At 47.8% G+C, this 18786-nt stretch overlaps 1 protein-coding gene across 3 annotated transcripts in view; it reads right to left on the minus strand.

Annotated features, from left to right (window-relative positions):
- The window catches only part of LOC146961773 (prospero homeobox protein 1-like), a 38049-nt gene that overhangs the window by 6141 nt on the left and 13122 nt on the right, over positions 1 to 18786 (minus strand). For all 3 annotated transcript variants that reach the window (XM_085771387.1, XM_085771388.1, XM_085771386.1), the window contains exons 3-4: positions 17146 to 17253; positions 11712 to 11906 (exon numbers count right to left, since the gene is read on the minus strand). In XM_085771387.1, coding sequence (XP_085627513.1) covers positions 11712 to 11906; positions 17146 to 17253 — 303 coding nt within the window. The remainder of the gene's footprint in view (positions 1 to 11711; positions 11907 to 17145; positions 17254 to 18786) is intronic.

Genomic DNA, 18786 nt, shown 5'->3' on the forward strand with positions numbered 1-18786 from the left:
TTTCCTCGACTCGAAGCTCCAGGGCGATGCAGCCTTCAGGGGTCACCTGTTTGGATAATGCTGACTGTCTCCCTGCCCACCTCCCTTGATGCTCACAGACACACACACACACATACAGCAGCAGCAGCTTGCCCAAATGCCTGACAGTGCGCACTCCACGCCGCTCCTCTCCTCCAGTGTCCTGCAGATACTCATCAGGAGTGTCAGGACACAGCAAGGTTAGTGGCCACTGGAACACACACACACACACACACACACACAGACACACACACACACAGACAGACAAGTGCACACACAGGCAGGCGTCTTTACATGCACACATACACACACATGGGACAGCCACCCACCCCCCTCGGGGTGATGAATGGAGGCTAAGATGCCCGTGTGTCTAGTGTGTGTGTGTGTGTGAGTGTGTGAGCATATCTCTGTCCACTGCTTGAGTGAAAAGGTGAGCCGTGAATAAGGAGCTTGTGCGCTGTGTGTGTGTGTGTTTGAGAGAGAGAGCGAAAACACAAGCTAACCCAATTCCCCAAATATTGAATTCCCCTCTGGTGGAATAGAAGTGGATATAATTCATTGTTTGGGCTCCTGCAGTCTCTGAAACACTGGCACAATGACCCCAGTTTGAGGGCAACTCTGTGTGTATGCGCTGCACAGTGAAGAGCGCGTGTGGGCATGCGCACGCTTTTCCCAAAAGACCTGGCTAACGGGCCAGTGCAGCGTAGCGCCCAAGCCGTTAGACGCAGGGAGTGCCGCATTACTAAGAATATTCCTGCATGGAATTTCTCCTGACGTTTTGACTATAAAAGGACAGCAAAACGCTGACTGCAAGGAGAAAGCAATGTCAAGGAGAAAAGGGTATTGGTATTTCAGATCCTCTTGACTGAGAGAGAGTGAGAATGGGAGGGAGGGAGGGAGAGAGAGAGGGAGAGGGAGAGGGAGATGGCGAGAGAAGGAGGGGCGGAGAAGAGTCTAAGGAGAGAGAGAGAGCAGAGCTAGAGAACAGAGGGGAGTTATTCCTGTCCCGCAAGCCTTTGTTTTGTGAGTACGTGTGAGTTGTGTATGTGAGCGAGCTGCCTCCTGACCAGCAGTGAGCCTTAACTGTTTGCAACCCCTCCCTTGTCCCACTCTGTCCCCCCTCTCACCCCCCCCCCACTCCCCCCTCTTCATCTCTCTCTCTAGGGTCAGCTGTTGGGCCTTTGTTCCAGAAGCATTGTGGGGGATTATCCAGTGTGGCCGTTCATTCGCCGGGCTGTCCGGTAAATGGGGCCAATCGCGTGGCTCACAATCCTTCATACATATTTCATAGGGCTTTTTAACAACTTTTCAGCAGAGCCCAAAATTAAAGGACAGATGTACAAAGAGGGGAGGGAGGAGGTAGAGGCAGGAAAAGAAGAGTATAGAGCGAGGGATAGAGTTGTATGTGAGGAGGGACTGTAGCCTGGAAAAGGCAAATAAGACGACTGAGATTATGTCCACGCTGCGCTGGCTAAATTTGAAAACACACCTTTTTCTCTTTTAGAAGATTTTAGTCTTCACTGAACCAGCGTTTCTTTTCCGTTTCACTTTTCTCTCTAACTTTTCTGAAAAACAATCTGAAAACATCAGCTTTGTGTTTTTTTTTCACGTGGACGAGGAAAATGATGACTTTAGAAAATGATGACAGAGTCCTGTCCAGAACTGTCCTGTCCTAACCCTGAATTTAAAAAAGACAACTTTCTGATGATCTTTCACGTTAAATGTCAATATGCTGCAGACAATCACATGCAACAACTATTGTCATTTACCTGATGTTGTTTATTTGTGCCAGATGACTTCTCAATCGTACTTTGTGACTGCGTCACAGTAACACGCACCAGGAAAACAACTTGTATCTCTAAGCCACAATTTATGATCCTATTGTGCTTGATAGGTCATGTATGAAAGTAATAAGTCAATCATGAGTTTGACCTTTGGAGGTGTGGACTTGCTGCTCAAGAGCTCTGTAGTTTATTGACTGATAGAGGAGAGAGGAAGAGAAGGACCAGCTGACTTCTTCATGTGCCACACACAGAAAAAGGATATTACTGCTACTGTGTAACACAGTATGAAAGGAGGAAGATAGAGGGAGGGAGAGAGGGGGGAGAAGAGCCAGCAAAGGAGATAAAGCTGGTCTCTAATATCACACACTTTCTACCCCTAAATTTTGCCTCGTGCTGTGTGTTGGGTAAATACTAATCTGGAATAAAGAAAGAAAGAAAAGAAGGAAGGAAGAATGAAAGACTGAGGGACTTCTGACAGCAATGAGGCAGTTAATCACTCTCATTCACTGACCCCCCCCCCTCCCTCTCTCTCACCCGTTCTCTCCACCTCTCTCCATCTCCCTCTCTCGTGACAGGTTGCTTTGAGACAGAAGGATAAGCTCTTTTTCAGAGAGAGGGAATCGGATTTCCTGCTTTTTGATGAGATAATAAAATATGACAGAGGACAATAGGAGCCCTATGGACGGCTTGCTGGGAGCTATTCAGTCCAGCAGCGGTCCCTGTCTTAAGACTGCTTAGACAAACGTTTAAAAAGGTAGCCAGGGGCCCAGCCCTCAAATAAAAGCTACTGTTACACACACTGCTCGCAAGTGTGTGTGTGTGTGTCTCTGTGTGTGTTTCGGTAAAGCCTGAGAAATCTCTTCTCTCTGGGTGACTCAGGGTTGGCTGTTTGTTTGGCCAACATGTTTCTCCCCCTTGCTTTTGGGAACTGTCAGGAGATGTATTGCACCTTCTATTTGCACAGCGTTGGCCAAACAAGACGAGACCCTGGAAGATAAGGCTGTGTGTAGAGCGTGTGTGTAAGTGAGTGTGCGCTAGCAAGCTGTAGCCTTGAAGGATGAAATGCAGGGACACAACATTTAGCCCCCGCTGCCAGCCAGGTTAATTCCTAACCACAACTCAGCCTGGGAATACCGGCACTTCCCATGGTTTTTGTCCGTCACTGCATTTGTGTGTGAAACGGGTAATTTATAGATTTTATGTAACATGCGCTCCCGGCTCCAGACGGGCTCATCCGGCACTCATGTGAGTCTCATGAAGGGACTGCATCTTAAGGACGCTCTCACTTCTGCTGACAGTGAAACTTAAGTGTAAAAACAGGAGCCTGTGACATTTCAGTGAGTCAAACCAGAGCTTCCTGTACCTCGAACACGCACTCGCACATGGGCCCCTGTGCCTCACATATCTGCTGCGATCGATAATCTACAAAGGCCTTGATAAGCCCTTGGCCCGCACTGTCACTTTGGGCAAACACAACCCATGTCCCCTGTCTTCCCTGTCCCCTCGCTGTGCTTGTCCCCAACCCCCTCTGCCACTGATAAGACTGTGGCACAGCAGAAGAGTCCAACCAACTTGGAAAAGATTTGAGTCGTGCTGGATGGATCCTTCATTCGCTTCATTTTTCTTTTCTTTTTTTTTGGTCTTTCTAAATGTCTTCATTGCTCTCTTCATTTTCACAACCTTCTCAGTTCCTCATGTCTGTCATTTGTGAAGAGTGGATCAGAGCTCAGGATCCCACTGGGGACGGGAAGCAGGCCCCAAAGCTGAGCAAACAGCAGCCACCCTCTCTCCGCTGATAGCCTTGAGAACGTGGAGCCTTGAGGGACCCGTTGTGTATACATGTTATGTGTGTACATATGTGAGAGTGAGCGCAGGCGTCACATGGGCTCTTCTCAAGGTGCACCTTCGCTGGGGGGGAGTCAAGGACGGGACAGGGTCAAAGACACTGATGAAGTCGCTCTCCGATCCCATTTTCCTCGCTCCTCCCTCCACCTTTGCTTGCCTCAACCCCCCACCTTCATATCATGTCATGGCCTCTCTTGACATCTCTTTCCTCCCCTCTTGGCTCTTCCCCCTTATTTTCCTCAGAAAAATAATCAGGAATCACAGCTCAGCCCTTGTTTAGAGTCTTAAAAATTCATTGTCTGAGCTTCTATGGTGGACACAGGCTGAGAGAAGGCAATCTGGGAAGGAGGGAGGGAGGGAGGGAGGGAGGGAGGGGGGGTGTCAGGACCCGCTGTAACAGGGGCCTCCGGAGGTCAGGAAGTCAGCCCGGCTCAGAGAGACCAAGAGAGCAGGAGGCAGAAGGGAAAGAAAGGAGCAAGGGAGTCTGGAAGATAGGAACAGGACATCTGGAGAGGAGGAGAACAGAGGGAGGGAGGGAGAGGAAGAATAGAAGGGGTAAGAGGAAGGAGGGTGTGGGTGGGCGGGCAAACAATAAAGGACAGGGGGGCAAGGAGCTGCAGCGAAGGAGGGAGGATGGAAGATGGATGGGTGGATAGAAGGAGAAGGAGATAGGGTGGAAGTGAGGGAGCAAGATGGCAGGAGAAGAAAGCAAAATAATAAACTGTAGATTGGATTGAAGGAGGCAGAGTTTGGCATCAGCAGTGTGTGTGCGTGCGTGTGTGCGTGTGAATGGGGGAGTTGCTTTGACACATCTGCAGCTCTGATGCACGCCCTGGTCATTTTGGCATGAGTCCCTTTGCCACGCTTCATTAGTCTCTCTAACGCACACACACACACACACACACGGAGGGAGACCAAAATGGTCCAGAAATAATGACATAATCAGCAGCTGTGCCACAGAGCAGGCTGCCCCGCACAAGGTGACCAGGGACAGAAGGAGGAGGGGAAGAAGGAGGGAGGAGAGGGGAGAAGAAGCAAAGAGGCGGAGGAGGAGGAGGCGGAGGAGGAAGGGGGAGGACTGGTGGAAAAGCAGGAAGGAGGGAGAATCAAGTGTAAGGAGAGCGCAGGGAGAGGATGTGTTTGTGTGTGTGTGTGTGTGTGCGAGAGAGAGAGAGAGAGAGCAGGTGAGAAAAGGAGGGAGGGGATCATGTAGTTCTTTATGTTTAAGTGATTCCTTGCTAGCCCTGGCGCCCCAGGCTTTAAACACAGCTCTGGTCATTTAATCAGTGCACAGAATAAAGTGGCTTCACACACACATACACACACACATATGTGCACACACTCCGCACGGTGAAGAAAAGACCTGTCAGGCTGTGTCAAACGGGGGCCCTCGATAGCCCCCGGCTATTCACGGAGAAGCAGATGATGCTGCTCTCCTTTCTTTTCTTCCCCTAACTCTTCTCACTAAGAGAATTAAAAAGCCACATTACAAGTTGGAAATGACGTCTGTGACACGGCGAGGGCTCGGGCTAATATCTGAAGATTTGTTTGTTCCTTTTGTAGATACATGTGCTGCTGTCAGCAGACACCAGGAGAACATCTGGGTTACCAGTGTCTCACACAACACAAGGGGAGTTGTTGCAGATATCTTTCCTGGTATCTTGCCTTGTTGATTGTCTTTGCTCAGCTTGTCCTGATTTTGCTCTAAGATAGTTTTCACAGGAACTGCTGCTTCAGGACAAAGTAGTTCCCGTGAAATGTCGTAATAGTGTGTGTGAGCCGGTTTATCAACTGATATTATTAATGCTGTATATATATAATTATAATTATATATATATTTTTTATACTGTATATGTCTTAGTGTGTTTCTATGGTCATTCATCTAACTTGTGCATGGTGAAAACAATGACTTTAAAACAAGTGCAAATACACAAAACACCCACACACACCAATGCACACTCAGGGACAGCTGCTTATGTTTACAAGGACAGTGAGTACCCTCCTCATTATTATTTGCTATGACAGCATCCAGTGCAGCTGTAATGGGCCTGTGATGAATGTTCATGTATAGTAGTGGGATGTTTGGTGCGATGAGATCTTCTCTCAATGGGAGTGAAGGGTAGAGGGGGATGACAGCAGATACTGTAGATTTGTGGGGGAAGAAGAGGATGAGGGGAGGGGAGGTGTGTGTGTATGTATGTGTGTGTGTTGTTGTTGTTGTTGTTGACATAAACCCACTGGCAAACTGTATCGGTTGTATTTTTGGCACCTCTGAACCTAAATCTATACGGCCATCTTTTCATCTCTCTCCTTGTATCTTCTACTTCTTTTTTCCTTCAATCGCTCTTCAAAGAAAACCCTAGAGCACTTTACAGAAAACACCAAACCCGTGTGCGTGTGTGTGTGTGTGTATGTGTGTGTGTTTTTAAGTACTTATGTATGTTTACACGTGTTTGAATCTGCGTCTGTGCCTCGGCCTGTGCATCCAGTGCAACAGCCCTGACCTTTTCACCTCAAATTCCCTGAGGTCGAACCCCGGTCAAAGATGTCACACACACACACACACACACACACACCATGCCCTATGTGGCGAGGAAAAAGAGACCAGGGAGGGATGAAGGAGTGGAAGACATGGAGGGAGCAAAAGCAGCAGCAGGAGGAGGAGGAGGAGGAGGAGGAGGAGGAGGAGGAGAAAACAGACATTAGCCTCTCTGGGTGGAGAACAAATGGAGCCCCGAGAGGGACTGAAGAGGAGGAACGAGGGAGAGAGGGGGGAAGGAGAGGTGAAGCACACAATGCTATGGGGCACGGCGGTTGGACAGACAGCATCTGCTCTCAGCTCTCTGTGGCTCTGGTAATGGATGGAGAGCTGGAGAGACACTGAGAGAGCGGGAAGTAGGTAGACAGAGAGGAAGAGAGAGAGAGAGTGGGATGAAAAGCAGGAAAGAAAGAGGGAGAGGAAGAGAGGATAATGAGGGGAAAAGGCAAACAAAGGAGGAAAGGAGGACCAGGAGCGGAAAAGTCAAACTTTTAGAAAGTTTTCTGTCACCACTACTCGGCCACTTTTTTTGTGTAATAAAACTAATAAAAGCACAGTGGGTGAGTGAGTGCGTGTCTGAGGCAGGGTGTTATCATTTCAAATAGAGGGATGACAGACAGATGGATGGACAAAAGAGGAAGAGGGACAAAAGGGGTGACACATCTTTCCAAATGGAGACAGAGCAGCTGATAAGAGAGGACACACGATACCTGTGTGTGTGTGCGAGTATGGACGAAGGCTTCTCGCTGTTTTTGCTGGTACCAACCTCTCACATGGAGATCATAGGACTTCCTCTTTTAAATGGCGAGGTGTGCGCACCGTATGCATGTATATGTGAGTGTGTGTCCTCGGTGGGAGGAGTGGCCACTGACAGAGGAAACTTGGCCTAGTCTGTCTTATGGAAATCTGAGAGTTTCCCAGAGCCATCATAAAACTGCCTCTTTATGAGACCCCAGCGCTCTCTCTCCCTCTCTCTCCCTCTCTCTCTCTCTAACCCATTACCAGGTCACACACATTCCTGTCTTATGAAAGATGATGTGTGTTGTCATTGGGGGTTCAAAGACAGACAGAGGCGGCTGCAGAGTAAAAAGAAAAGGACACTAAGCGAGAATTTTCACTTGAGTCCTCACATGAAAGCGCTGCTTGCTCAAAGTCAAGGCTTTGGGAGGCCGGGTGTGTTTCGGAAGACTTTGATGGTGATGGACAGAGCGAATGAGAAGCGGAGAAGAAAGAGAAGAAGAGAGGGGATCAGGAGGGGGGCTGAGAAAAGAGGAAAGTAGAGCCAGGGTCTAGGTAATTAACGGCAAGCTCTTTAATTACCGCTGGTGTTCATTGTGCCAGAAGGAATGTGACAATTATGCCATTAAAACTTCCTAATGGGGGGGAAAAAGCGAGGCGGCGGAGGAGAGGAGAGGAGGGGTAAGCGGAAGACATGCAAAAGAGGAGGATGAAAGAATGAAAGGAGAGAGGCAACAGAAGGAAGAGAGAACGTAGAGAGGGAGTGAGGGAGGAGGGATATGAAAGGAAAAGGGGAAACAATCGCGACAAAAGAGGAGCTGGGAGGGAGATGGGGAGCGTATTAGGCCAGCACAGTGACAGAGCAGATTAGCATCAAACAAGAAAGGCCACAGACGTGTGTGTGTGTGTGTGTGTGTGTGTGTGTATGTGTGTGTGTGTCTATGTATGTGTGTGTGTGATCACTGAAACAGAGGACATATTCATTCCAAAGACGCCACCAAGGTGGATGGAACTTTGATGATGCAGAAGCTGGCAAAGGGAAAACTCACTGTGTGTGTGTGTGTGTGTGTGTGTGTGTGTGTGTGTGTGTGTGTGTGTGTGCTTGCTGAATCTGCGTAGGCTCCTGTTTCAAGTGGTGGTGCAGGCAGGTAGGGGAGGAAGAGGAGGAGGAGGAAGAGGAGGAGGAGGTGGTGGTGGTGGAGGAGAAAGGGGAGAGATCCACAGAAAAGGGCCTTGGGGGCATCCTGATACACATCCAGTACATTTCCATCTCCACATTACCTCTATGACTCACACACACACACACACACACACACACACACACACACACACACACACACACTCTCGCGCACACACATATAAGACGGAAAAACATAACAAATGTGCCCGTGCACATATGTAATACACACGGACACATCATTCCCACACAAACATCAAACAGCAAAAAACACACAACCCACGCACCCGCACTCACCAACACACACACACACACAAATAACACCCCCACACACACACACACATTCATACACACACACACACAAACACTTAGGCTCAGAGTCTTCGTGTTCACCAAGGCGGTTGGTTTGTCAGGGGGGTTAAAATTTGCATGGCTGGGCAAATTTTCCTTGTGTTAAACTCTAATCAGCTCCTGTATCTCTCAGACACCTGCCCGGCTAAAAAAAAAAAAAAACCCTTAATATGCAAAACACCTTCCCTCCCTCCTCCGCCCTCGTTCCCCCAACTACTGCAGCTCCTCGGCCAATAGAAGACTTATTCACCTGGCCTCTCTCACTCTTTTCCTCTCTGTCTGCCTTCTTGCAAATTTTCACATTTATGTATGCAAATAGGCTGTTCCCCTTAAGCCTTTTCCAACAGTAGCTTCCTGGTGCCAGGAGAAGAATGACAGTCTTGTCTGAGGTGTGACAGGAAATGCACGCAAGACAGGGTTTGTCTGTCGGGGAGGGGGGAGAAGATGCTGCGCAGCCAGGACAGGCACAGTCTATTTGCTGGGTGCTGCGCTTAAAATATAATTTCTGAGGCTGGTTAAATGTAAACCTGACATTACAGTCAAATATACATATTAATATTATTATTTTTAAGTTATTTGTACATTCAATTTACATTTGGCCTATCTGTTCTACAATACATTTTTTAACATGAACTCATTTTCAGGGCATGTTTTGGCTTTGCCGTGCAGAGTTTGACACTTGTTCCCTGTTTTCACATTCATCCGAAAAAGGAGGAAAGTTTCACTGTGTTCACCTTAAGTTTCACAGAATAGTTTGTCTGTCCAGTCGTTACCCGAGATACAAGTAACGTGTGTTACTGTATGTGGAGACTTCAAAACCTCAGTATACATGCACAGTGAGTGGATTAGGAGGTTGTAGATTTCTTAATTTGAGCAAATAAAGTAAAAAGATAAAAAAAACTTTACTTATTTTTTCTAAGAACATTTTTATGTGTCAGGTGTAATGGTGTACATCTTTAAATGTCTCTCTGATTATCAACATTGTGCCCCAAAAAAAAAGGGACGTGGACATGACAAAGAAGTTTGTGAGGAACACGGACTTCTATTTCCTATCATGAGTGTCAGGTGATTTACCATAAGCAAAGCATAATTTGATATGGAAAAAGAAAACAAGCCTCAGAGCGAAAAAAAAACACAGACACACACTTATTCAAGGACCAGGAAAAATGAAATCAAAACGATTACCGTAGAACAGACTCAAATAAAATTGTTATTATTATTATGTAGAAATCTAGTTTGCTTTAGATTTCATAGGAAAAACTCAGACTGACCTGCTACACCTGTTTCTGGCTCTAAATGAGTGTAAAATGTCAGTGGCGGTCTGTAGGTGAAGGGTCACTGTACTCTTGAGTCTAAGTTATTTTCCTGTCATTAAACAAATAATTCCTGCTCTGGTCCTGAGCAGCTGAACACAGGGAACGGTGTCATTTCTCTCAGCGCTTCGCTCTGATGGACTTTGGGCTTATTGAGACCTCATATACTCGAGTGCTTCTGCCTGCCAGAGTCTTATAAAGACTCCCTTAAGAGGCCTGAAGATGGATGTGGGGAAGTGAGAGTGTGTGTGTGTGTGTGTGTGTTTGGGAGCTCCAGTGAACAAATAATGGACAGAGGGAGATAGACGGAAACAGAGGGAGAGTGAAGCACTTTAAATGTGAGCGCTTGCAAAACTCCCACCGCTCGCAAGGGCACTTCTCTCCTGCACGTCATCTCTCTTTCCCCCCCTCTCTCCTTCTACCCTTCTTTCTCCCCTTTCCATTCCCCCTTGGTTCCCTTTCTCCCTCCCTTCATCGCTTTCTCCTTTGTCTCCGAGCTCTCACCCTCTATCCCCTATCTATCCATCTCCCTCTTCCCCCTCTCCCCCTCTTTCACTCCCCTTCCTCTCACTAAAACAGTAGGACGCTTAACCTTGATAACAGTGAGATTTTTTCCCCCCTCAAAGTGACACACACACACACACACACACACACACACACACTGGAGAAGTGCTTTGCCAGCATGCCAGGCCGGTCCAAGGGACGGCTGTACCCTTCGAGGTGAACAGGACACTGGGAAATGCAGCAACAACAAAACACTCACACACATACACCAACGCACAAAGACTCAATCTCTCAAACAAATACACACACACACACACGCACACACGCGCACACACAACAGCCCAGATCACTCCAGGTCCTTCTTAACACAAGCCTTTTAAAGGTCTATTGTCAGCTGACATTGAGAGAGCACTGGCGATCCTGAAACGTTACACACACACACACACACACAGACACACACTCACATGCGATAAGGTGGCAAAAGGAGAAGTAAGACAAATGAAACACAGTAAAGGTGAAGTTGCCTGCTGAGAATTTACGATTACAATGCACTGGAAGATATGCACACAATGCAGACATAAACATCTCACCACAGATGATAGGTAAATGAGGACAGGGAAGTGAAATGTGGTTTCTCAAACACAGACACACACACACACACGCGAACACAAACACACACACTTAGAACCACCAAGGGGAAACTGACAGTGAGGAAGAGGCAGAACGAGCTGCCGAGCTGTCGGTAAGGTTTCTTCCTCATTGGATGAGACTTCCTCACACCTCCGTCACACACCCTTTAGAAAACAATAATTTTCTTCATATTGTGAGGTGATTTAAATTTTTTTTCAGATTTTTTTTTACGGATACAAAACACTTCTTCTTCTTTAAAAACCTGCAGATATTTTCCGAGAAGACACTGTTGCACAGCCCAAACTGGCGGCGTTTAGGAAATGGTTTTCACAGCAAAGCGACTGTGTGTGTTATAGTGCAGAGTGTGGCAGGATGTATGAGAGGCTTGAACTCAGTAGGACACAGTGAGACGGGTGTCACACGGGTGTCTGCAGCACGAGGCATTAGGTTAATTTTTTTTTTTTTTTTTTAAAGTATATTTTTTGGCTTTTTGCCTTTATTTGATAGCTCAGTGAGATAGACAGGAAAGGGGGAGGCAGAGAGAGGGGGAATGACATGCAGGAAAGGTCTGCCCGACACGGGATTCGAACCGGGGACGCCTGCGTTGAGGACTATAGCCTCTACATGGGGCGGCCGCTTTAACCACTGCGCCACGCACCGCCCCGGCATTAGGTTAATTTTAATGTTTGTTTTTTTTTGTTGTTGTTTTTTGACCACATTAATGTCTCAGCTCCTTCACTCACTGAACACACACATGCACACACACAAACAGCTTCTGTCTGTAATCATTCACTGAAGGTGCGGGTGTTTACCTCAAAGTCATTGGCCTTGTTGTAGTGCATGTTGAGGGCTCGGAAAAGCTCGCAGTCGCGGCTGACGCTCATCTCGTCGGCTCCGGTGACTCCGTCGTTGATGGACTGGCGGGCGAACTTCTCCATCTGGATGTAGTAGAACTCCCTGAAGTTGCTGAACCATTTGATCAGCTGGGAGGTTATGCAGCGGTTAAACTGGAACGAGAGGCGAGAGAGGGGGAGTCAGTCAGCGCTGTTTGATGTCAGTATGTGCTGCCTTTTATTCTCAATTATCAGTTCAAATCTCAAGACACTACTGGGTGGAAATACACAGGATCAGTGAACATGCTCCGAGAGTATTGTGTCGAAACCTTATTAAGCAGCTGGATTTGAGCATGAGAGGAAGGGATAGAAGTGGGAGGATGACAGGATGAAGGGTCGACTTAACAGAGTGTGAAGAAAGCGAAAGAGAAAGATAAAAGGCAAGAATAAGAGAGAACACAGGTCGTGCAGTGAGGGAAGATAATAGAGACATTAAGTAAGACAGTGAGCAAGAAGTGGGGGTGGGGGGCGGGTGGCAGAGAGTGTGTGTGGTTCAACTTTCCCACTGGGAGCAGACCTCCCCCCCCTATCATAACCCTGAGAGTGGAGGGAGAGGTGGAAGGCGGGTGGGGGGTAAGACCGCAAACACATAATTGACCAGAAAAACGATTAAGTCATCATCTGAAGCGCCCTGGCCCGCAGGGGGCTCAAACATGTACTTAACCCCGTTCACCAATTACACCCTGATTCTCCTCCCCTGTCCGCACCTCCCAGGCAGGAAGAAAGGAGGAGAAGAGGAAAAAAAATGAAAAGAAAGACAGAGAGGGGAAAGACAGAGAGAGACGATAAGCGCTGCAGAGAAGGCTGTGGTGGCTATCTGATCTGTGCCGCTCGGCTGGATTCAATAGGGCGAGGTAAACCTATTAAGACCCTCGGCTGGTCCCGGCTCTTTTTTTTTTTTTCCGCCTGCTCTCGGCAGTGAAAACACACTGTCTAAACATCCACACCACCAGATAAGGACCTCAGGGGCGCAGGATCCTTCCAAGCCCAGTCAGCTTTAGATCAAACCCCCCTGAACACAGAAAAATAACACCTTCACTTCACTTCACTGACTCCCCGTAATTCCACCTCACACATTCAAAATTCGGGGCCTCTGAAAAGTTGATACCCCCTAACCATCACCCACGCCCTTCGTACACACACACACACACACACGCAGGCCTTCACTCCGCCCTCCCCTCTGCTCTTTTTGTGGTGCTGGAAGAATGGGGGGACAAAACGCTACTAAACGCTGAGCGGACTGCTCGCTGGGGAGGCAGAGCGGTTTTGACATGGAGATTAGGCTCTGGCTATTGTTCGACAACACACAGACACACACACACACAAACATGCACGCACACTCTTCGCGATCTGGGATGGCAGTCAAACACACACACACAGACACACACACACGCAAGCACATGAGGATGGGAGGGCGAGGCAGCGGGAGAGAAGAGACAGGCAGCGGTGTCGGGCCAATCAGAAGAGGCGAGATAGTTGGACCAAGGTGGGACGGGGCTAAAGGAGAGAGCCGTGCCTTTCTGGAATGATGACATAATGGCAGAGTGGAAGAGAATAAGTCCGCTTGACATTGTTTGGCAGGGGTTTGGGAGAGTGTGTGCTGGGGGGGGTGTAGCATGGTGGCTGTCCTAAAGTGCAGGGTGAGCATAAATGGGGAAATGAGGGAGGGAGGGAGGAGAGGAGAGGAGGATGGGTGCAGGTCAGCGCTGTCGGACAATGGCGTTTTTGCTTGTGGAGGGTGGTTGGGGGAGGGTGGGGGGGGCAGAGGGTCGGAACGTGAGCAGTCAGCAAGCTGGGGTCGTGACATCGGAGTGTCAAACAAACAAACTACTGACACTTACAAATACATGGGCTGCATGGGGGCTATTCTTAAACACACACAATGTCGCAGACAGTCGGAGAGACACAAACACGCCGTTAACACTCAAGCCGCCGTCGGCCGGCGCGGTGCAAACCTTCCCCTCGTGGCCTGAGATCGGAAACAAGTCTTACTGGGGGGGGGGAGACATAAGTGAATTGGTGTCGACCGATGCGAGCGAGTGTGTGTACATGCATCCGAGCGCATGTGGGACTTGAGCGCTACATACTGAGATTAAAGTCAGTGAAAGAGTTGCCATCGCTCATGCGGGGGACCTTTGGTGTCACTGCGGCCGAGTGATGGATAGATTTGTCACTTTGGACAAGGATTACTTTATTATACCGACAGCTCAGGAGGAGATGTATTACTGAAGTCAACTGTGGCTCAATCACAGCATAGAGCGCACAATAGATACAATATTTACTGTACGTGCAGGTAAATGCACCAAAATAACATTATATCCACTGTCTACTGCACTCAACACACTCTGGGACTCAATTTTGGCAAGTCACCCTACAGCTTCCAGCAGTCTTGGTTCATTAAGTAGCTGGTGGGGGGACAGAGACCCCCTGATAGCAGCTAAGGACGAGTGTGTTCAGCGTAAAAAGGAGGGAATCGGTTCAAAGAAGCACATCACTGCAGCTCCTTAATCAGGGCTGGCAGGGGTCAGCCAGCACAGACATGAGATGCAGTGAGGAAAATGTGTGTGTGTGTGTGTGTGTTTGAGTCAATGCACTGCTTTTGAGCATAGGGTGTGTGTGTGTGTGTGTGTGTGTGTGCGCACGCCTGGCTGAGAGGCAGATGAGAGAGAGACAGTGAGAGCGTGTTTCTCACACTCACACTCAAGAGCCTGTGAAAGGTCAGCGCTTAGTGCTAACAGCACAAGATAGAAAGTGGTGCACACACACATACACACACGCGTCTGCGCACACACACACACACACACACACGTGCGCACACACACATATGTTCTGCTCAAGCACAGACACATACTTAAGTCCAGAATAGGAAAACACTCAAGTATCCTTGGTCTAAACTATATTAGTCGCCTACCAGAAACATTCAGGCGCGTCGACCGTCTGTGCCAAACTTGCACACACACACACAGACTAGAGTCAAACTGATTTTACAATTCTGTATTTTGGTTTGTTTCGGATAAAAAAAAAAAATTAGCCGAGAAGCATTTGCATGAAAAGCCAAAGTGTGTCTCTGGCCAATACTTTGTGTGACACAGTGGTCGACAATGGAGCAGAAAGCACACAGATGACCTCAGAATGCTAAGCTACATCCAGAACAACCGGAGAGGAGAGCAGAAAGACACAGAAGCCTGTACGGGCCTCCCTCCCTCTCTCTCTCTCTCTCTTTCTCTTTCTCCCCCTCTCTCTCGTAAGCCCCTTCACAGTCATCAGGGCTTTCCAACGTTTCCTGTTTTCGCAGGGGTGAATTGTGGGAGATAATCTCCGGCTGCCTATTGGCTGACTGCACACAAAAAGCGGCCCTGGAAAGCGGGCTTTTGTTACTGCGGCGACTCAAAATCCAGCCGCTGGCTTTTCTTTCTCCCCGGCACCGCCGAGGCACACATACCATGCTACACCATCAGCAGAAAAAAAAAGAAAAGAGAAGGAATGACATATAGAAAAGGGAAACCCTCCTGACCCCCGCTACTCGACAGCACATGACTGAGGCTTGTCGCTAAAAGAGCCACAGAGAAATGACTGCAGGACAGCTGTGTGTGTCTGTGTGTTTGGGACTGTGTTTACCTGAAAATGAAAGAAATTTGTGCGTCTACTATTCATCGCGGTGCAAACATCCGATAACGGATGCGCAGCACATCCTCACACAGTGTCTCTTTACAAAGCCAATAACTTCAGTTGACTTTATTAATTGACTGAATATATTTATTTAATCTGTTAATTAATGTGTTATAATTATTCAGAAGAATATCTGCAGTAATAATGAGACGTCTTAAAGCTGGTGGGATGATGCAGCATCAACAATGGTGTTATGACACATCTGTCAAAACATTTCAGGGACACCAAAAGTCAAAAGAAAAGTCACGACTGTCTTGAAAGGAGCTTAATCAAGGGGAAAAACAGCCACAGCGTCCCCCAGTTGTTAGGGCAACCCACTTCCCACGTTCATTAGGTTCTTGACAGTCAAGACCTGATTAGTCGAGACCTGATTAGCCTTCAAGACTTTTGTCTGAGGACAGCCACTCGCTAAGAGGCCGCCCAGGCTGAATCTAATTAGATAGTCAGTCTCATTCCCATACATGTCTACTAACTTACAGCTTGAGTCCATTGTTCTCCACTGAAAACAAAAACAAACCAATGTGACTCATAATCCCCTTAACTAGCTTGACCTTGTTTAAGTATCTGATGGGGCTATTCATGAGGAGGCCACCTCCTTGGGTTAGTCAGGGAAATACAGTGGGCGAGGCTTTTAATAGTAATTGCTGCTGCCGTTTTTAACTACGGTAAAAATGTCAAATCAATCAGCAGCTCTATTATTGGGGGATTTTGAAGTGAATCACCACTTCAGGTGCCTACATGTTGCCCTGTTTTGAACCTAACCAATGAGAAATCTCGGAAATCAACGTGAGCTGCCAGTCATGGCTGGCGGTGATGGCATCCAAGAGGGGGCAGCTGGGAGAAGAGGGAACCTTTATCTTCTGATTTGAATAAGATGGCCTGGATCTGTCACAGTGTTTACCCCTCCGTATGGTCCGAGAGGGGCGCACACACAAAACAACAACAACACCAACTACCACAGTCGCGCCCATTGTGGTGTTGTTCTTGTTTTTTTTTTGTGCAGCTTACATATTGTGCTTTGTTTTCCAAATTTCCTTCATTAAACTCCCAGTGGAGCTAATGCTCATCCTCGCCATGTTCCCTAAACCGACTCTTTCTCCTCTCCCACCCTCTATCAAACCACCCTCTCTACACCTGCTCAGATAACCACTCCTCCGTCTCTAGGCTCCATCCTCCTCCCTGCCCTCTCCACCCCTCCATTACTCATCCCGCTCTTTATCTTTAGAATACTCATAGGCTCTCCAGCTCCCTCATGTAAACCCATTCAACTTCCTCTTCTTTCATCTTTTGCATAAAACCATAACTTAGGGAGGGAAAGGGCCTCGTTTTGAGACAGACAAGCACACACTGTTCACAGCAACTGCAGCCGGCTAATCGCAATTAATAAATCAAACTTCCTCTTTTAAAGCAGCAGCTTTGACAAATGTACAAGGAAGAGATGTGGCTTAAGACAGAAAAGGAAAAAAAAGCACAGGTGAAAGAGTCGTTACACTTTCTAAACAAATTGTGAAAGCAGTCACCATATCAGGGAAATAAAAGCTGTTACTAATGGGTTTGAAAAAAGAAAAGAAAAAGCAAACCAGTGAGAGTCACAGTGAGGTCTGCTTAAGTTGAAAAGGAGGATATTGTGTATTGATTTGGCAAATTGTTTGGCAAAGTTCATAAAGACCATGTTGGGACTCACCTTGACATCAGAGAAGAACATCTTGAGCATGTTAGAGCTCGGGTAGCGGGTGTAGAAAAACATGAGCTTGGCCTTCTTCAGATGATTGGGGGAGAGACCCTCCTGGATCTGCAAACAGCTGCCATTAAGGACATTAACAATTGTTTGGAGTAGAAAACAAGCAAATGCGGCTCCTGATATAATCACAAATACAATATGTACTTGGTAATAATTGGCAGTAAAGTTTGGCAAGAAATCATTTGGATGATGGTTAAACCAAATTTCCTTTCAGGCATGGATGCAGGCTTGCTGGGGGGGAGGGAGAGAGGGACGGAGGGAGAGAGAGGGGAGGTGGTGGTGGTGTTGTTGAAGACGGTGCACGAAAGCAAAACCATTTGCTTGCAATTAGCATCGTCCGTATCAGGTGTGAGAGCGTCACGGTAAATAAAACGCTGGCCAGCACTACAGCCGATGCTTTTACATAAGGAGGCTCATTTCACAGTCAAAGTAAGCAAACGCCTTTGCCTACACCCTGCGCTAACCTCCACCCAAAAAAAAAAGGAAGAAGAAAAAGGAGACATTTGCATATCACAGACAAAGACAGCAGTTAACGCCAGTGACGGGCAAGAAGGCCTAATGGCTTGGCGACAACACATGCCAAGCCTGAATATGACTGTGTGATGCTGGCTTCATATCAGTGACAAAAACAAGGTCTAGGAGATAGTCCCCAACACTGGCCCGAGCAACATGGAAAAAACCTTCTCACACTCGCATAGGCCGTATTCAAATACATGTCAGAGGCCTTGTCCTCCTAATGGATCGGCTGGATTGAACAGCAGAGCGGATGGAGATGGGCTGGTGGGGGCACCTTGAGGGAGAGCATGGTTCCAACCTTCAATTACATCCCCCTCCTCCTCCCTCTGCTCCACCCCTGCCCCCCAGCCTCTCTGCCGCTGCCAAACCCTTGGAGGAGCAAAAGAAGGAGGAGGAGAAGGAGAAGAGGGGCTCTGAGGCTTTGGCCTCAGCCAGTGATGGGGGGGACTGAAACACATCTGCGCCACCGAATGGCCCAAGCCATTTCCATGGTGAATTAACGGTCGTATAATGCATCTGATAATATCAATCTGGAGGATAAGACATTGAAAAGGGAAAGGCGGATGGGGGTGGGCTGCATTTTAAAACCTCGGGGCTGTTTCAACAAGGGTTTTCATCAAGCACAAGCAAGACAGGGCTTTAAATTACACAGAAGACACAGCCCCAAGTTTTCATGAAGACTATTTACACATGAGTGGACAAAATACATTGCTTGACATTATTTATGATCTACTGGGGTGGCTGTGATCGTTAAAATCAGTCAAGTGTCCAGATGTAGCTGTAACTATAGAGTGGGAAGAAGGCATCAGCTGCTAGATTGGATTGCCCTTGGCCTCGGGGTTACACAGCAAAGCCAGCAAATGCTGAACCACGCTGGGTTGGCTCCTTAAAGACCCTGTCTACTTTGTCTGATTCAGTGAGGGAGAGAGAGAGAGAGGGAGAGGGAGAGAGTTAGTTGTATACGCAGCGAGGGTCTTGTGGGGGAAACCCTGGCAGACTGGTGTTACTCTGTCAGGCCTGGCCAAAAGAGCAGCACTTCACTCTCCACACCACACCATCTGCTCCAAG

Source organism: Trachurus japonicus, chromosome 24 (assembly GCF_045865225.1).
Source record: "Trachurus japonicus isolate A0001 chromosome 24, Traja_1.0".
NCBI lineage: Eukaryota > Metazoa > Chordata > Actinopteri > Carangiformes > Carangidae > Trachurus > Trachurus japonicus.